At 44.3% G+C, this 19,945-nt stretch overlaps 3 protein-coding genes across 4 annotated transcripts; 1 reads left to right on the top strand and 2 right to left on the bottom strand.

The window, feature by feature from the left end:
* Positions 1-581: 581 nt before the first annotated feature.
* On the bottom strand, positions 582-1,663 carry LOC4339150 (uncharacterized protein At5g19025). The gene has a single exon (XM_015784932.3). It carries the CDS (start codon positions 1,615-1,617, stop codon positions 892-894), a length of 726 nt encoding a protein of 241 aa, XP_015640418.1. The 5' UTR covers positions 1,618-1,663; the 3' UTR covers positions 582-891.
* A 10,857-nt stretch (positions 1,664-12,520) lies between these two features.
* LOC4339149 (uncharacterized) lies at positions 12,521-15,164 on the top strand. Of its 2 annotated transcripts, XM_015782543.3 has the most exons (5): positions 12,521-12,829; positions 13,040-13,186; positions 13,333-13,459; positions 13,636-13,698; positions 13,874-15,164. In XM_015782543.3, the coding sequence occupies exons 2-5, from the start codon at positions 13,147-13,149 to the stop codon at positions 14,775-14,777; spliced, it is 1,134 nt and encodes a 377-aa protein (XP_015638029.1). In that variant the 5' UTR covers positions 12,521-12,829; positions 13,040-13,146; the 3' UTR covers positions 14,778-15,164. The 2 variants fall into 2 exon arrangements, with proteins under 2 accessions (XP_015638029.1, XP_066167198.1); XM_066311101.1 differs by lacking the exon at positions 12,521-12,829 and having other exon boundaries at positions 13,088-13,459.
* A 2,767-nt stretch (positions 15,165-17,931) lies between these two features.
* On the bottom strand, positions 17,932-18,945 carry LOC4339148 (uncharacterized). Its single transcript, XM_015782613.3, has 2 exons — positions 18,658-18,945; positions 17,932-18,423 (listed from the first exon to the last, which is right to left on the bottom strand). Exons 1-2 carry the CDS (start codon positions 18,902-18,904, stop codon positions 18,110-18,112), a joined length of 561 nt encoding a protein of 186 aa, XP_015638099.1. The 5' UTR covers positions 18,905-18,945; the 3' UTR covers positions 17,932-18,109.
* Between the last annotated feature and the right edge of the window lie 1,000 nt (positions 18,946-19,945).

The raw sequence follows: 19,945 nt of genomic DNA, 5'->3' as shown, positions 1-19,945 counted from the left end.
GATAAGCATAGAAAAGTACAATTAACAAACTGAGAAATACCCATTCACATAAAAGAGGCAGATTTGATGATGTGCCACTCTTCAGATTGAAGCTTGCCACCCCATGGCAATTACATGTGGGGTCCTCTGAGTCAATGATGTGTGCGCCAAGATGGCAAATCATCATAACAGAAATCTAAAGAGTGGAAAATTATCAAATCTCACCAGAACCTAAGCAGTAAGGGGGGGAAAACACCAGAAACCTTACCGTCTAAATAACACCATCACCTCAATTTAATAACATAACGTAGAAGTTATTCATGCCACCATGAAGCTGACATTTCAGGTTTAGTGGTCAGCACCAACATATCAGGTTTAGAGCTTAGTGCTGCTTGAAACAAAAAAGAATGAAAAAAGGACAAAAGGGAATAACTCATATATTGGTGGACTATTGCAAATACTGTTAGCAAACATTTTTCAAAATGTAAGTGCAACAGCAATGGGATTGCTTCCTCCAGAAAACCATCCATGTTACATAGTACTCCATAGCACAAATAACAGCCAGAGTATAAATTGACAGGTCTGGTCATCAACAAGGTATATACGAGTTATCAGATAGAAGTCTATCCACCACGCTTATTTATATACCCAAGAGGAAATGGCCACTTATTGCATAATAATCCAATTAACAGCTGCCAACCAAGGAGCAGGCTACTTTTGATTTGGCGACCGATCATAATAAGTTCATAAGACATGTATCTACCACTTTTATTTCTCTCCTTATGCTCAATTATACTAGCTACAAGAGCAGAGCACTGTGATAGTATTGCTATGTATGTAACAGCAAGTTCTTATGATGAAGCAGTAACAGCAATAGCCAAACAGTTCATGGCCATGGGAGTAAGCGGCTGCCTACTTCTTGATCCGGCGCACCTTCTTGGCGCCCCAGACCTCCATCCTCCCCTTGGGGCACCCGCACGGCGAGCGGAAGATGAGCACGGTGCGGCCGTTGGGCGGCGCCATCTTCCTGAGCTCCGCCTCGAGCTCGCGGTGCGCGTCGCCGAGCTGGACGGGGCGCGCCCCGGCGGCCGCGAGAAGCGCGGCGCGTCCCCCGGGGAGCGGGAGCAGGCGCTGCTGCTGGCCGCGGACGCACTCCTCCGTCTCGAGCTGGATGTCGAACTCCACCGCCTTGCGCAGCCCGCGGCACCGGGGCTTCCCGCACCTCCGCGCCCGGTGCCCCACGGCGTCCCACGCCACCACACCCGCCACGGCCGCGATCGCCGCCCCGGCGCCCGCCGCGGCGAACGGCGCGTAGTACGACGACGCCACCCCCGCCGCGTCGAGGTCGGACACCAGGCCCCCGACCTCGGCCGCCACCATCCTGACGTAGGGCGTGACGAGGAACGCGAGCGCGGAGACGACGGCCAGCAGCGCCACCGCGTCGACCGCCGCCATCGCGGAGTGGTCGCAGAGGGACGTGAACAGCCTCCGCCTCCCCCTCCGCGGCGACGACCCGCGGCGGGGGCGGGCGGGCGCGGTGCCGCAGGCGGCGGAGTCCGTGGAGGCGGCGGCGGCGTGGTGGCGGTGGCGGTGCTCGAAGGCGCGGAGGAACTCGATGAGGCTGCGGCAATCCGCCATGGCGAGGAGGAGGAGGGGAGGGCGTGGCGGCCTGGCGGGTGGTATCGAATTGGGAATTGGGGTGGAGGAATCGATCGGTATCTTGATCAGATGGGTCGGTGGGTGGTGTGGGGTGGTGCGGTGGCCGCCTGCGACCGCGAGCCGGTCGGTCGGTCGGTCGGTTGGGATGGGGGTGCGGGCCGCGTGCGTGGTGGGTTTCACGTTGGTCGCCTCATATTTTCGGTTAAATGAAGTACTCCATCAATATGAATTAAAACAAGGCATGATTTCATTTTTTTTCTTTGTTACATTTTGGATGATTGGATGGAAGTGTTTGGGCAAAATCTCCACCCAAAACCGCTAAACTGTTTGTATGTCGAATGCAGGCTGGTAGCAGATAACATGTCCTGAGTGTGCGGTCTAATGCTTCAAAGCAATACTTATGATTAACATGAGATTCATCCCAAACAATGAGAGATGTTTTTGCATCATGTAACATCCTCAAATTTTAAACTAAAATTAACTGCATCATGCTGGCTTTTGATTAAATTTGTTTGGTTCAAAAATCTATTTGATTTTTTATTTAAAATTGGTTCAAGTATTAGAGCCCAACCAATTTACTCTAACTTATTCCCTTTATTCTAAACCCTAGTGAATTTGAGCAATTTCTCTCAAATTCAAACCATAGATTATTTCCTTAGCTTATCCCAATATTAGTGGAGATTTACTATACTCTAAACCCTAGTGAAACCTTTCCAAACTCTTAGTTTGAATTCAAATCTTTTCTAGGGAAATATTCAAAAATTCTGATTTTTACTGTTCATTACACTCAAGGTGCTCGACAAAATGCCCAGCCCAACTAGAGCAGCCCACCTTCAACCCAATCTTGTGCAAAGTCTAGGTTTGGTCCTAGGGGATCACAACCCACTCAAAAACCGTGGTTTAGTTGGCCTTCTCCTCCCCTTCACGCGCGCTCTCTGGCAGCCGACCTTGCCGCGCGCTGAGCCGCCGCGCGTTGATCTCGGGATCGATCGCGCGTGCCCGACCGCCTTGGCGCACCGTCGCCCGTCCGACGCCCTCAGCCCACCGCCGCCGCACCAATCTCGACGATGACAAAGCCGGGACGACGACCGCCGCACGAAATCACCGCTTGACGCCGTGCGCACCCGTCCAAGCCGCCACCGAGTGCGATTTCGCTTCTACCCGGGGTGAATCGCGCCAATTCTTGCCGCACGGTTGGATTGGAGATAGACGGTGGTATCCCCTCTCACAATTCAAACCATTCACCCCTGAGCCGGCCGTTTTCACCCTCGCCGCCGCCGCGCGTCGCGCTCGGATTGGCGCCAACACGTCGCCAGCCGAATCAACACGCGGTCAAGCCAATCCTTCGCCGGTAAGTATTCAAACGTGGCCTCCCGCCACTCAAATCGATCTTTCCCGCCCTCTCTCAGCCTCTGCCACCTTTGCCTCATCCAAATCCCGAGCTCATCCATGGCGATAACGGTGCCCGAGCTCATCCGCTCCTCCTAGCCCTATAAATAGGACCCCAATCCCTTCCCTGTCCATCATCGATCATCAACAACCATAGCCCCATAATCCCGAAGCTCTGCTTCACCAATCCATCTCATCAACCACCCTCGCCCGTCGGTCGAACACTTTGTGCGTGATCGACTCCACCCCTCTCCATCCATCCTCCGCCCTAAATAACACTTAGAACACCTATATCATACCATGTTCTAGTATACTAAGCCCTAACCAAAGCCCTACGTCGAGTTTTACCTCGCCGCACCAAGCCGAGCACTGCCGCCCCTGCGCTGCTCTGTTCTTCGCCGCCGCGAAGTTTTTCCGGCCGCAATCCGTCGTTTCAACCGATCTCGGTGAGTTCTTCCATTTCAACCATTTACATACTACCTAGATTCCATTTGAGCAATCCCTTTGCACTATCATGTCACCCTCTGAGCTGCCGACGTGAGCACGGCCGCCGCCTATGTAGGCGCTCGTCGGCAACTATGTTCCGCACCTTGCCAAAGGTTGGCAAGCTGCCGAAATCCCTCTAGATACCCCGTAGATGCTCTAGAACCCCTCCCCTAACCATGTCTAACTCTCATCACTCCGGTCACCATCACAACCTAACCGTGCCACCGCCGCCCTAGCCGCTAGGCCGTCCACGCATCAAATTAACTCCTCTGCCACCGCTCGCCGCCGCCGGAGATCCCTAGCTCCCTCCCCTCCTCGGCCACAACCACTTTCTCCCTCTAGCGCCACCGCAGTCGCCAACCCTAGCGCCGCCGGCTTGAAATGGGGAACGGCTGGAGGTAGAAGAAGAGAAGAGAGAGAGACTGATAGATGGGACCCACACACAGTACCATTTCACTTTTATTCGATTTTCAAACTTTAGAAGCCCATATCTTTTAAAATATAGATCCAATTTCAGTAAAACTTGGACCAATATTCTTCTAAAATCATCCTCTATCTATTGGGCCCCTTTTTGCTATTTTTGCATTTTATTTAAACTCCTTTTTGAATTTGAATTTTATATGTCTAACCCTAGGTCTTGAGGATTCCTCTGACACTCTAGATAATATCAATCAATCTCAGGACATCGAGCAAGGCAAGTTACCATATACCTGTTGATCATTTAAGCCTATATTTTACAAATTATTTATTTATTTATAGCCTTCTATTCAATATTCTATTTTCTATGCATAAATTAATCATAGAAACCCAAATAATTTAGTATTGCTTATTTTGCTTACAATCTGGTTAAAATACCCTATACTTAGATTGGGACAATACGTAAGATTTGGATGATTTCCGGGTGGCTAGTATTGTCTCAATCGATATAAGTTTTACCAGGTACTTATGTCGAACGAATGGGTACGACCGCAGTTTCTAGAATGGGGACAGACCTAGTTATTATGTTAATTAGCAATATGGCACCTCTGTATAGTGGTTCTTATTTTTAAGTCCTCGCGCAGGAGGCAACTATAGCCGCGAAGGGCAACTTTAACCATTACCATGTACAGGTAAATGGTTTGTGATACTCGGGTATAAACTATATGGTATATTTCTAAACCCTGATCGAGATGATGTGGTGTCATACGATCAGTTCCCCTTAAATACCTCGGGAACGCCAGAACTCCTCTTGCTGCTGTTAACATTACGTTCAGAGCATATGAGGATATAAGTTCATGGAATAAGTGCCATAATTGTTATTGACTTAATACTGAGCCATGACTAAAGCCGATGATTATCAGCAAGTCATGGACTGCGGGTAAAGCGTACATCTGCTGCAGTAGAATATCTTTGAAACTATTCGAATAGCCGTACTCATGGAGTTGAGTACCGGGACTCATATGGTACCTTGGTTAGAAATCTAAAGTTTATATGTTTTATAAATTCTGCTATAACTTTTCCAGATTGTCCAATACCGCTTTTTGCAAAGAACCCTATTATATGTCAATGCATAACATATTTCCATGATAATTTGCTGAGTATTGTGAATACTCATCCTTGCTCTTATAACCCCTTTTTCAGATCTGGGTCAAGAGGAGGACCCTTATAACTATTACTACGAAGACCCTGATAATTTAGAAAATCCCTAAAGGTTATACCTCACTAGTTAGAATGTATAGAAACTTCCGCTGTATATTAATTAGCTTAGGTGAGTACCTATTATTGTAAAACCCTTAGTATTGTAAGACTTTAACGTATGCAATGAAGAACCAGTTATATTGTATGTATCAATTTTTACTGATCCAGGGATTGATACATTAATCTCAGTCGGATCCAAGTTGTTAGTTTTGGGCTCCGACAGGACTGGTATCAGAGCATATGTTTGACTATAGGATGAACCTTAAGGACTATTAACTAAGCTAAGTTTGAATTTATTTCAAGCTTACCTTTTAAGGGGGGTAGATTTAATCCACGAGCATGTATTATAATATCATTTGTGTATTTCAGGATAATGGCAGAAGAGCATGAGCAAGAACTCATAGAAACTGCAATTACTATCCATGATAATGAGTGCACTGATCAACTAATCAATTTGATGACTAAACTGAAGATAAATGAGAAGCCGGAATTCTATTCACATGCTTATCAACGGGGAGAACGTTGGGAATATGATATGACCGTAAAGATCAATCCTCCACGAGGTGAACGTGATATGTATTACTTCCGAACACGTCATAGGCGGGATACCGTGCAAGCTGCACTATATGATGTGTCCAGGGAGGCTTTTCTACGTCTCAATCATATTTACCAAGACAGGTTGCAACACTCTCAGCTATTCTTATCATCCTATGCGAGAGCCGGGCGAAGACTATTGCACCCTCCAGAATGTGGATTATCATGAACAACCAGTAAAAGCAACTATGTCTATCTGGATGGAAGCCGCGGATGACATGTATGAAGAAGCTCTGGAACATATGGACGTACAACGTAAACGTCTTGAAGAAGCTGAATGCAGAGAAAATGTTCTTAAACACAAATATCGTATACTTCATGAATTATATGAGGAAAGAGAAAAACAAAATTCTATCCTCAATATTTGTGTTGCAGGAGCAGCCTTTTGTCTTCATCAAATCCCAAATATGGTAGTGATGACGATGATGATGATGATGATGATGATGGTATAGAAGGACATATCTCACCAGTACGTGAAGGTGAACCAGATGGGCCAAATCCTCATGATAATGGTGAGGGAGTTTTACAATGTTTACCACCATCACCACCACCGTTGTATCCTATTCATTCTGATGATGAAGCAGAAGAAATGCATTCAGCTATGGATATCAGTGAGCCTAGTCAAGAACCAGAAATACTAAGGCCAAATCGGGTGTTTCATATCAATGAGTTAAATACTGCCCCAATCTGGACTGAATCTCCAGAGGAAGAGGAAGATCCGGAAGAACGAGAGCTTGAGACACAAGAACATCTTTCTATACATACTAATGATCAAGAAAATAATGAAGACCCTTACTCATGCTCTGCTCCCAATATTACTGCATCAACTTCTGCATCTCCTCATGAATTTTCACACTTCGCACCTGCATCATTGTTTACTAATCCCGCAGAAGGCAGTGGTGGATGGCTAGATAAATAGAAGTTATAGATAGTTAGAGGTCTTAAGTGTAGAATAGATAGTTATCCTACTCCTCTCTAACTTCTATGTGTGATTACCTCTTTCTTTGTGGTTATGGTTTTCTTTGGTTTGTTTCTTTGTAGCATACATCATGTACAACTTGTCCATAAATAAAAGCTATGTTTAATTATGGATGTTGACTCCCCTTTGAGAAGATATCAATTACCCCATTTTCTAGATGAGTATGGGCAATGGCAGTACGGGTGAAAGAGAAACAGGAGAAATCCCTTCACCAAATCCTACCACTTTGGCAGAAGTAATGGCAAGACAAACTCAATTATTACAAGCCATAGCACAAAATCAAGGAAGTAAAGGTTACAGCGCACATGCAGAATTTATGAGAATTAAACCACCAGTCTTTTCTAAATCTGAAGAACCTATGGATGCTGAAGACTGGCTAAGGGCTATTGAAAAGAAATTAACCTTGGTCCGAACAAGCGAACAAGAGAAGGTAACCTTTGCAACCCATCAACTAGAAGGACCAGCCAATGAGTGGTGGGAAGCATATCAAGCTTCTATAGAAGATCCTACACATATTATTACATGGATGGAATTTACTACAGCTTTTAGAGATGCTTTTATACCTACAGCTGTGATTAGAATGAAAAAGAATGAATTTCGAAGATTGAGGCAAGGCTTTATGACAGTACAAGAATATTTGAATAAATTTACGCAACTTGCTCAATATGCTGCCTCTGATATTCAAGATGAAAAGGAAAAGATTGAAAGGTTTATAGAAGGACTACGTGATGAACTTCGAGGACCAATGATTAGTCAAGATCATGAAAATTTTCAAAGCCTAGTCAATAAAGTGGTTAGGCTAGAAAATGATCGTAGAATGGTCGAAGGACTTCGTAAGAGAAGAATGAATTTACAACGACAATCACCAACTAGGGGTTCACTACAAGTTCGGAGGCCTTATCTATTTAAGCCATCTTTACCCAATGCAAGACCAGGCATGCCACCAATACTACCAAGACCTGGATTAAAAATGGAAGACTCTCCATGTTATGTTTGTGGGAAAATTGGACATTTTGCAAGACTTTGCCCTAATCGTCAAAATATGGGTGGCCAAACTTCTTATCAGAAACCATCTGCTACAGGTTTTATAAAGAAAAATCCTCCAATTATTAAGAGTGGACCTAATCTTGGACGTGGTCAAGTACATCATATTAAAGCAGAAGAAGCGCAACAAGATCCTAATATATTGATGGGTATGTTCACCATAAACTCTAAACCAGTTACTGTTTTATTTGATTCTGGTGCCTCTCATTCCTTTTTATCTGCAAAAGCCAGTTGAAATCAGTCTTTACCTAAAGATAATTTAGATAAAGCTATGCTAATACATTCACCTGGAGGAACTGTATTAGTATCATCTATTTGTAGAAATGTTCCGATTAAATTAGGAGATCAAGTATTTTTAATCGATTTGATGATACTACCTACCCAAACCATAGATATTATTCTGGGAATGAGGCGTGTGGCCACCTGGAAGTAACAAGGATACAATTCCCGATGATGCAACAGTCAATGCTATCTTGCCTTGCCTTCTTATAGAATCGTGCGCGAGGGATGGGGGAAGCAGCATGGCGAGGGGGAGGCGACCGCGACCACGTCTTCGGTCATTTCATTGTTTGAAAAGTAAAGACTGAATTTCAATGTAAAAATGTCAGGATAGACAAATTCGGTCTCGGTCTCGGTCCTGACCGAAATTCAACAACATTTTCATATTTGCAAAGAAATAATGGAAATTTTCAACACAAAAATCACCAAAAAAAATCGTGAACACGTAGAAGTAAAGACTCTTATTATGTTGCATGCCTAGAAGAAGTAGGGAAGTGAAAATTAGAGTTTAATCCTATTGAACTTAGTGGATTGTAGATTGCATTTAGACATTTTTTTAATTCGGTCATTTGGTCTATTCGATTAACCGAGTAAACTAAGTGAATTTTGACCGAACAAAATTTGGTCTTTCATTACATAGGACCAAATTAATGATTGAATTTCTCAGTGTCGGTTTTTTCGGTTCGGTCTTTTTCTACCTACCCTACCAGCGGCGGCGGCTGTGAGTGATGCGATCCAGATGGGGAAGGAGAAAAAACCCTAGAAAGAGACATGGGCTGACTCGTGTGCGCCGCTCAGATCAGATCGAATGGTTGAGGATTAGACAGTGACGTGGCTTAGTTCCTAAGAGCAGGTATAAGCCACCTATAACCACGTATCGAGAAGAAAAAATAAGAGAGAGAAAAAAGCGGGCTGCAGATTTGTAGCCAGCTGTAGCACGGACTTCAATACATTACGTGTGTATGGGACCGGGTATTAATAGTGTAGTATATTTTTATAGTTAACTATTGTATGAATGGGCTATTAGATTAGGCCAGTCCCAACCCAAGACACTAGACATAGTTTCTATAAACTCCACATCATTAAGAAACTAGTACTAGACACTACTCTTTCATCAATGCAAACACCACTCTTCCATACTTAAATTTAATGCTACTTATCTCACATGATGTCTTGTATGTTGTGTAGAAACCATGTCTTATGCAAGACCTGATTTCCTTCGCTTTCCTCATTTATTCATTTACCACATCATCTTTCATCTTAGGTGGTAGTTTATTTAATGCTATGGACACCATCCTAATCATTGGGTTGGGGTTGGGAATGGCCTTAGAGCAAGTTTAATAGTATAGCCAACTACTAGCTCCAATTCATATATATCCAATCTAATAGCTTATTCATACAATAGTTACACACTACACTATTAATACATGGTCCCACCTGTCATACACACACTTCATCTTTGCAGTTCGTGCTACAGCTGGCTACAAATCTGTAGCCCGCTGCTTCTCTCTCTCCTCATTTATTTTCTTAAAATATGTTTACAGCTAGCTTATAGCCTGCTATTGTACCTGCTCTTAGCTATAGATGATTTGGAGCCAGTAGTTGGCTATACTATTAAACTTGCTCTAATAGGGATCCAGGCGATTAAATTACTAATGGCGATCCCGGCGATTAAGGCCCTGTTTGTTTCAGCTTAAGATTATTGTAATCTAGATTATAGAACTAGATTACTATAAGCTGGATTATAATAAGCCAACATAGAATAAGTTGCTAGCTGTTTGTTTCTCTGGATTATTATCTGTTTGTTAGTTGTTAGCCACCCAATAATCTAAAAAAACACATTTATAGTGGCTTACCAGATTATATTAATCTGGCTTATCTATAACTAATATAAATATTCGTATTTTTCCGGTCGTCACCTCATAGGTGCAGTGATTTTTCGTCCCCCTCGCCTCCCCCCAAATCCCAGTTGGAATTCCATCACCACCACCCAAAAAAAAATCCTAATCGGAATTCAATCAATCACACAAATAAAATAAAATCGGAGGAAGTATTATACACACAAATATATCCAAAAAAAAATCGAAGGGGAAGTCGCCGTCGAACCGCCGCCGTTGTCATAGGGACGCCAGGCCGCCGCAGCTCCCCTCCCGCTGGATCCGACAGAGGGGAGGGGCGCCACCGCCGTTGGGATGCTGGCGAGCCGCCGACGCCTCCCCGGGCGCCGCCGCCGGTGGTGGGGGAGGACGTCGCCGCGCTGCCGGTGGTGAGGGAGGACACGGCCGCACCGCCGGTGATGGGGGAGCCGTCGTCGCCGCTGGCGGGGGGAGGGCACCGCCGCTGCCGCTTGGGCTCGGTGAGAGAGGCGCCGTCGCCGCCGCCGCTGCTCGAGGGGAGGGCGCCGCCGCCGCCGCTTGGGCTCGGGGGGAGAGGCGCCACCGCCGCCGCAGTCGCCACCGCTCGCGGGAGGAGGGGCGCCGTCGCCGCTGCTCGTGGGGTACCACCGCCGCCGCCGCTCAGAGGCGCTGAGGGGAGGGCGGCGAAGAGAGAGATAGGTGGGAAGGAAATGGGCTAGGGTTTCTGATGCGAACCCGCTAGGGTTTGTGGCCCGATCTTTCGATGAGAGGTAAGGGATAACTCGATTAGATGAAGTCGACGTTCACGGCCCGACTACAACTGTCCAAAGACGCTGCGCCTTAGCAACCGATACACCGTCTCCAATGGTCGCCGCGAACTTGTGGTGCGCGTCAACCCGGCCACGAGGGCACTCGTCCTGCAAGCAATCGAAGAACAAGCAAGAACAAGTAGGACAAGCGCTGAGATTGCTAGATAAAGATGAAAGTTTCACTATCAAACACAATATGGTGGGGTTCCGATTACAGGCAGACGGGCGGTTTAGCCAACACGCGCGCTGCGAGCCGGTAGCAAGAAGCTATCTCTATCATCAAAACCTGCCTGTTCTTGGCGGCGACTAGAGGTATAAAAAGAGGGGAAGAACGACCATAGGGTCGTGCTCCAACCCTAGGACGCGCCCCTAATGGGCCCAACATGGATACACAGCCCATTGGGCCAAAAGAGGTGACGCAGCACCATGGACAAAAAATAGTCGGGAGTAAAATGACAATTGCGGCCGCTCCAGAACAGATATGGACATGTGGCTGGATCCATTTGAAAATAGACTTGATAAGCTTTCCATGAAGTACTTGCACGCCCAAATCGGAGTTCGCATGAAGTCGTGGCGGCCGTCAGAAGTTGGCGCTGCCCTGCAGTCCGAATCCACCCCGCGCGAATCCTCTTCCCTTTGGATCCTCTCCATCGTTCCTGAGTAAAACACGAGTGCACGCGTCTCCGAGGTATAAAGACGAGGAATATGAACTCAAGAAAGAACTCACCTGATAATTTAGTTGACGTGCACGAACGTGGGTAATAGGACCATCATGCTGTATATGGGGGGACGTGGATGTATCGATGGTGTTGATGTCCTCATCAGTTTCGGCGGCTGAGGGGGTTTTGTTTCCCCGATCTCGAGGCTTGGCCGTCCGATCAAAACCCTAGAGATCGGACGGACAGCGTCGACCGGGCCGATTTCGGCCCGAAATGGGATCGAGAGCGAGGCCACTTTTCCGGCCCAAGCCAAGGTTGCGGCCTGGGGAGGGGAAGTGCACCCGCGCATGCGCAAAAGGCCGTGGGCCGACCGGCAAGGGTCTGGAAGAAGTCTATTTTAGGTCCCTCTAGCCGAAGAAAAAGAGAAGTAGTTCATTTTTAGTGCTTCTTTTTTTAGAAGCATTTACAATTATAGTTATTGAATGTGTTTATTTCGAATCAAACCTAAAAGAAAGGATTTTCTTTCTTTTTCCAATTAAACAATTTGTTAAATGATGTTTGTATTATTAAAATTAGCAATTAAGTTATGAAAATTCCAATAAAATTCTAAAGAGTGTGACTAATCATGGAGAATTTAATAAAATTAAATTTAACCATGTTATTTTATTTCTCGCATTTGCTTTACTTGTAAATTTATTTAATTATACACATACCTACTTAAAAATACCAAAAATTTCAACGAATTTGTATTTTAAATAATTGCATATTTTTTGATCTGTACGCTTCCCGTTGTAACGCACGGACACTTTTACTAGTATATTATATTAATCTATCATAATAAGCTATATGTTTGTTTCAACTTACTTCTAATAATCCAAATTATAATAATTCTAAGCTGAATCAATCAGAACCTAAATTCATTTCCTTGCTTGGTACGGAGTATAAACCTCGATATTAGCGGGGCTCATAAATTATTTTCCTGGTTATTACTTATTAGCGCCTAACGCTTCGGATAATGGAGCGTCGTAAATTATTTTTTCTGATTATTAGCGCTTATTAAGAAACCCTAATAGATAGCTATAAAAACCCACTCTTCTCTCCCACCGTTCCAGCCGCCAGCGACCGTCCGCCAGGCTCATTCCCGACGATGCCGGAGCGCTTCGATCCTGCCGGCCGCCGGCGCAGGGGCATTCTCCCGCCGCCCGTCGGCGCAGGGGCATCGACGGGCCTCCGACGCCGGCCTCCTGACGTCCATATCGCCGGCACAGGCGCATCGGCGGAACGGTCGGAGCCCGCGCTGTCGCCTCCTGACCGACAGATCGAGGTCCGACCGCCGGCGTCCGACGTCTCATCGGTGTGCCGGCACAGGCGCATCGACGGAACGGTCGGAGCCCGCGCCGTCGCCTCCTGACCGACATGGTAAAATAACATTATGGCCTTGTTTGTGATGCAAGCATGACACAATTTCTCATTGTTAGTTGATAAAGGGATTGAATTGAGGCGCTATAAATGTTAATTTCAATGTTCAATGATATACGACTTAATTAACTAGTTTTGTGGTATGAATAGGATAGATAGTCCCATTTTGTATGTTTTGTTAATCTTATTTATATATTTTTGTTTATATAGGTGGTCTTAACACTCCAGAAAATTGTGCTATAATTCAAGGTAGAGCTAACAGAAATTGTGCTATAATTCAAAGTAGAGCTAACAGAAGGGATGATATTCTAGACGAGATGGAAGTTGCTGCTTTAGCTTCTAGAATCAATTGGACAGGTATGCATTTTATATTGATGAAATTCTGGATGAGATGGAAGTTGCTGCTTTATCTTGTAGAATTAATTGGACAGGTATGCATTTTATATTGATGAAATCTGAACTAATTATAAATTTACATTTCATTATTTTTTTTGTTTATTTAGAGTATCAGTTAGCTTCAATTGAAGCTGCTGCGATTGGTAACATAATTAGGGATGGAAAGGTCATTGAAATTGCTCCAAACTCGAAAGGAGGACCTCTACAGGATGTGCTGAGAAGTTTGCTTGAAAAGTAAGTGTATTTACTAAACTTGTTTCATACATATTTAACAGAATAACAAATTTGTAGTGCTTTTTAGCTGATTTTTTTCTGCAGTTATATGATCACTATTCGTTGGTCACAGATTGCAATGTTGTTGATGTGTTATCCACTAACAATTGTGCTTTTGCTCATATTTATGTCCTCAGAAATGAATTGATGATAAATAAACTGTGTGATGAGGATGCTCCACTGGAAAGTACCGCTTCAAGGTAGTTATTTTTAGATCTACTGCATCTCATTTGATTTCGTGATGTTTTAAACATCAGCATTTGATGCAATTCTCCTTAGATATAGGAGATCCTTTACTGACTATTTTGTGATGATTTAAACATCTAGTGTCATTTTGTAGCTCTTCCTTTAAATTTTTCTCTCACCGCTGTGCAGGCCGCTCTCAGGCTTCTTTTTCAACACATTATGTAAGGAGCCTGGGTATCTCGCATTTGACACCATACGCTGCGGCAAGCTTCTTTACCCTGAGTCACGCTTTGCTGCATTACCAGAGCCCGTATCTTTCCTTGCATCCACGCGTGGCCTTGTCTGCGTCTGTGGAAAGACAACAGGCTTGTACTATGTAACCAACACGACCACCTTCAAGTGGGTTCAGCTACCACGCCACAGTTGTGATCATGGAGAACCAGCAGTTGTCATCACATTCGAGGAACCCCTGACATCCTGCTTCGACGGTGCTGTTGAGCATTATCATGTCGTCGCTGCCTTCCACCTCAAGGGCAGCGTCTGGACATCTGAGTCATACTCCTCCAGGACTGGGAGGTGGACTATTGCTAAAGATGCCCCTCCTGCTGTGGAGGTGAAGGCGGAGTCTGGTGTTGGTACACTGGGCTGCGCCTTCTGGCGCACTTCCCTTGGGTCTATCCTCTGCTATGACCCGGGGAAGGACCTCCTTAAAGTCATCCCTGCCCCTCGAGTGGTAAACCAAGATACCGTATGGGAGCTTGGGCAAATGGAGGGAGATCTTACTGTGACCTGCTTCAAGGATGTTGACGGTTTCCTCACATTGGGCGTGCTTAAAATAAACAAGCGACTGTTTGATGATAAGGTTGCTGCACTCTGGACAGTTGTCGGCTCATTCTCCGGGGAGAAGGTTGGCAAAAGGGCTATGTTGCTCCGCTCACAAGGCGCCGCAGAGGTCGTTGTCTGGGAACCCTTGGAGGAGCGCGTCGTCGCCATGGACCTTGAAGGCCTCGTTACTGGCAACTTTGGGCCCCTAACCAATGAAGGGTGTACTCCATGTTTTGTTCCTTACGTTCCATCGTCTGTGAGTATTTGAAGGACTGACGATGATCAGGAATAAACCAGATGTGATTAGCATACAATTGTATAGTATAAGAAATACACCTCCATGTTACGTTTTTGAGCTGGCTGGCAGGACCAACCCTACCTGATATGAGATTTTACCATGTTAGGTTTTTATGCTTGCTGGCAGGCCCAACCAACCTGACATGACATTTACCACGTTAGGTTTTTATGCTTGCTGCCAGGCCCAACCAACCTGACATTTCGGCTGGACTATGCATTCTTTTTTCTTGTCTTAACCCATTCATTCAGCACTTTTACTTGTTCTTCCATTCTTTCTGTAGGAGTACTTTTTACCATGTTCCTGTTGTTTTCTTTGCTTTTTCTGGAATAAACTACCCAGTAATTTTCTGTCATGTAATTGTAATTGTTTGCGTGCATGTCTTAATACGGCAAGCTAATCACATCTCGTCTCTGACAAGTTATGCTAGATCCTCCGTGGCAAAATTTGGGAGTTCAGTGTGTTCTTTTTTGTCAAAGTTCCTCACTCAATGTATGCTGGTTTATTATAACGGTCACGCGGAATAAGGTGTGTCTAGTTCGTTTGAAAAAAAAGTTAAAAGTTTACGTGTGTAGAAAAGTTTTGGATGTGATGTGATGTGATGAAAAGTTAGGGGCATTTGGGATGTAACTAAACACGGCCATAAGAATGACACTTCATAGGCAGTCCCCCTGCAACCCTCGAGAAAGGTGGCAAAGGGGCCTATAGCCAGGTAAAGAGCAAGTATAACTATTGGCTTCACCTAGCAGTCCACGTAATCATAGATCAATGTGTTAATTTATAAGCATTAAGCAGAAACATCGCAAGACCAAGTTTAGACACCGATTTGCCTTTCCAAGTTCCTGCCAACTGTAATAAAATAATTACTTTATTGCCTCATTTTCAGCACCAAAGTTAAATTCAGTAAAGTTAGATTCGATAAAGCGAAGTATATAAGAGCAGGTACAATAGCAGGCTATAAGCCAACTGCAAACATATTTTAAGAAGATAAATTAGGAGAGAGGAGAGCAGCGGGCAAACATATTTTAAGAAGATAAATTAGGAGAGAGGAGAGCAGCGGGCTACAGATTTGTAGCCAGCTGTAGCACGGACTCCAAAACGCAACGTGTCTATGACAGGTGGGACTAGGTATTAATAGTGTAGTATATAACTATTGTATGAATGAGCTATTAAATTGGCTATAGATAAATTGGAGCTAGTAGTTGGCTATATTATTGAACTTGCTCTAATGGCAAACATAACCTGGGGTATGCATTTTTTAAACACTGAAATACATGACACATGGATCAAGCTGTCAGTGAACATGCCTCTCATCAGAATAACTTTTAGGATATGGAGACATGCAAAAGTCTTAGATGCTGCAACATTACTCTTCAGTTTGCTGGAGTTATCAACTGTTTATTGCAGACAGTAAGAGAATAATAAGAGCTTAATTGTTCCAAACAAAAAAGAAAAAGAAAAACTTTTATTCATAAACTTGAAACTGACCTTCAAACTCTCCATGCACAGCAATAACGACCTGTCACCAGTAAAATAAACAGGAAATCCAATCTAGCGCACAATGGTCTGTTTCAGCAATTTTCAAGTTTTATATGATCTATATTTGCACCCACTTCACAAGTTGTTCTTGTGGCGGCAATTCAGTCTTTACTTAAAAACAAAATGAACCAAACAACAATGTGTTCATCTGAAGTCCAAACGGCCAGACTAAAATGGATTTACATCTCGATGAGGTCTACAAATCCACGGTCTCCAATCGCTCGTCCATCCGAGCTACGGTTCAAACAATCAACCTTTCAGTCCCTACTCAAAGCGCCCAGTCAATGCCAAGCACACATGTAGTAACATAGGCTAGCTCACCAATCCATGGTGTTTATATATACAATATGCCATACAAGGCAAATGGTTGCATCGAGAAAATAGTACAAGTACAACAGACCAGTTACTGACCATTTATACAACAGACCAATTAAAGTTGAGACTTAAGAGAGAGTATGCTCAAAGTTAATGCCTCTAACTATATTATTTGTTTTTGTTTTGTGGGCTTATTCTCCTATACTGGTTATGTTATTTTCTTTGTACACAAGCATATATATATATATATTCCTTCTTTTGGTCTATATGAATTGAATCTAGTTGATGTGCACAAATCTAGATCAGAAAGAATGTGTCTTGTTGTCCTGGATTATATGTTCGTTTATATATACAACTTGATGAAGTTCTTTACATTGCAAAAGAATCATAGGAAAGAGTCTGAACATTGAAGTTATTCAGGATATATTACAAAATTTTGTCTAGATTTCTGCATTTAACATGGTGCCTTGAGGCAGCGCAACTACTGTACATGTAACTAGAGATCAAGGCTGCGCACCTAGAGCTTGCTCATTGGGTTGCCAAACAATGCAAGCACCAAACAAGTAGGTTGCAAAAATATTTTCTAGATAAACTGAATTAACAGCCACATGATCAATCTAAGTAATTTTTCACATAGGTAGTTAACAGCCGTTCGTTTGTCCAATGTGCCAACTAATCCAAATAACAAATTTTAGTTCCATCACTGGATATATATTCAAGTAAGATTCATGTGTTATTAGTTAATAAAGGTCCTACCACTGGATATAATTGATATTGTATACATCAATGAACGAACAATGAGTAAATGATAACGGTTAAACTGTTGAATTTTTTGAGACATAACAATATATACTAACCTTTAGTTTCGTCATAATAAATGCTCAACAAATTAATGTGCACAAACAGCTGCATACATTACCAGAATCATCACACTTGATCTTGGTCTGCTAGAAAACTTGTGCTTGTAAACCAAAAAGGCTAAAAAAAAAAAAAGACACGCACACACTCCCATACGTGGAACCATATGCAAGATATCATGACCTCTTAGATAATTAAGTAGATGGTACACAAGCATAACTTAGGGTGTGTTTGAGGAGAAGGGGATTGAGGAGATTAGAAAGATACGTAAAACGAGGTAAGCCATTAACTCATGATTAATTGAGTATTAACTATTTTAAATTTTAAAAATGGATTAATATGATTTTTTAAAGCAACTTTCATATAGAAAATTTTTGCAAAAAACCACAACGTTTAGTAGTTTGGGAAGCGTGCGTGCGGAAAACGATGTGCATTCTCACTCCCTATCACCCAAACGAACGCATCCTTAGTAAGAAACACGGAACGTCAAAGGACTACTAGTTATTACAGTGAAGTGATTTGGGGAGCAAACTGCTCTTACTGCAGTAACATGTGGAGTGATGCAGGACACACCAGCGGCAGATGGTTTTCCATCAAAATTTCCGCCAATATTCAGTAAGTGGCTCCCCCCCATCGTCGTATTCGCCTAACTCTTTTTGTAGGTACCAAGAGTCGACAGGTAGTCCTAAATCCCTATCCTTTTTGGCGCGAGCTAATTCCTTTACGTCTTTATGAAGATACTGGTTCCAGCAATATGTTCTCTTTGCATTGAACTTGAATATACGGAAGCGGCGAACCATCTGAGCATGATCATACTTCCTGTTGTATGACTTGCAATAGCGCTCAAATAAGGCCCACACGGCTTCGTCCGACTCAAGGTCCTCTTTTGTCACGCACTTTCCATCATCTATATATCACAAACAAATCAACAATTTTGCAAACATTACATCAGTAAAAGTGCTCAAGAAAACAGTGAATTGTACGAATAGCATGCAACAATTGAATGAATTTAATACAGACCAGAGATGGATGTATTCCTCCTAAATCCTAATCCCCCTGCCTGCCTATCTAGACTATGCTAAATTGGAGAGCTGCACCATGAGGACAGGGAGGGATCAGGGAGGGATTGGTTATGATTTACCTGGAGGTTCACTGCTGTAGCGGAAGGAGAGGCGGGCAGCGTCGTCCAGTGGGGGACGAGGCTTCAAGCGGGCGGCGCGAGATGCGGCCGCCGCAGCTAAGCGGGCGGCGCGAGATGCGGCCGCCGCAGCTAAGCCGGCGGAGCGAGATGCGGCCGCCGCGTCATGGCGCGCCACCGCAGCTAAGCGGGCGGCGCGAGATGTGGCCGCCGCTTGACGGGCGACCGCCGTCACGAGCTTCGACGCCATTGTTAGGGTTCTTCGGTCGGGCTTTGTCTGTTGCACATCTCAAACAAAATATCGATGATAGTAGTGTGTATGCTGCGTTTTTCCCCCTTTTTTGAGTTTTTTTATGTTGAGTATTTTTGCAAAAAAAAACTCCTCGCTTTTCACGGAATATCGTATATATCCTCGAACCGACTGACACCCTGTTATGTTTTATTTGGAAAACCCCTCGGTTTGAATAGAAATACAATACAAATGCCAAGTTTAGTTCCAAACTATTTCTTTAAACTTTCAACTTTTCCATCACATCAAAACTTTTCTACACATAAACTTTCAACTTTTCCATAACATCGTTCCAATTTCAACCAAATTTACAATTTTAGCGTGAACTAAACACACCCGATGAAAAGAAAATTCTGTTTATAGGGGTAGTGCTATAAACATGAAAAAGACACGGGCTTTCATGAAAAGCAGTCATATCTACCTCAAAGGCCCAAGGGTTAATTGGATCCATGCCACTGCATATTAAAAAAATACCACTACTATTTGCGATATCGGCTATGTGCCACTGGAATTTGGGGAAATTGGAACTATGCCAATTCCGTCCAGTTTTTTGTCAACCTCCGTCATCTCTCTCCCTCTTCCTTTCTTCGGTTCAGGAGCAGAAAGCAAGCGCGCCGGGAGGAGGTTGGTAGCTGCAGCAACGAGTGTTGGGGATGGCGGTGCGGCGGTGGGCGGGGTGGCGACCGGCGCGGGGGCGATGGCCGGGGACCTCGCCCGGGGAGTGGGCGACGACGATACTGGCGCAGTCCTGCCCGCCGGCTCCGAGACGAGGCGCTCCATATTCAGCTGGGATGACAAGTTCGTCAAAGCGCAAGCATTGGTCACCAAGGCACTAAAACCTATCCTCCTTCTGATTCGTTCTTGTTCATGTGAATCCAAATTTCTGCTTAATTTGGATTGTGGATGTTAACATTATACAATTAATCTTGTATTCCTGCCGCTTTCCTCCAAGGGAAGCTCCCGGCCGATGGTAGTCACACCGAGATGAAGACCAACCTAGAC

The sequence above is a fragment of the Oryza sativa genome, chromosome 5 (assembly GCF_034140825.1).
Source record: "Oryza sativa Japonica Group chromosome 5, ASM3414082v1".
Lineage (NCBI taxonomy): Eukaryota > Viridiplantae > Streptophyta > Magnoliopsida > Poales > Poaceae > Oryza > Oryza sativa.
Note: the sequence above shows the minus strand (reverse complement) of the source record. Positions and strands in the feature narration are given on the sequence as shown.

What these genes read in the sequence shown, in the direction of transcription:
- LOC4339150 (XM_015784932.3), bottom strand. Translation starts at nt 1,617, where the DNA reads ATGGCGGATTGCCGCAGCCTCATCGAGTTCCTCCGCGCCTTCGAGCAC.
- LOC4339149 (XM_066311101.1), top strand. Translation starts at nt 13,221, where the DNA reads ATGGAAGTTGCTGCTTTATCTTGTAGAATTAATTGGACAGGTATGCAT. An exon ending in CTGAGAAGTTTGCTTGAAAA is followed by an intron (nt 13,460 to 13,635) that starts GTAAGTGTATTT and finishes TTATGTCCTCAG; the next exon opens with AAATGAATTGATGATAAATA. An exon ending in CTGGAAAGTACCGCTTCAAG is followed by an intron (nt 13,699 to 13,873) that starts GTAGTTATTTTT and finishes ACCGCTGTGCAG; the next exon opens with GCCGCTCTCAGGCTTCTTTT.
- LOC4339148 (XM_015782613.3), bottom strand. Translation starts at nt 18,904, where the DNA reads ATGGCGTCGAAGCTCGTGACGGCGGTCGCCCGTCAAGCGGCGGCCACA. An exon ending in CTACAGCAGTGAACCTCCAG is followed by an intron (nt 18,424 to 18,657) that starts GTAAATCATAAC and finishes TGTGATATATAG; the next exon opens with ATGATGGAAAGTGCGTGACA.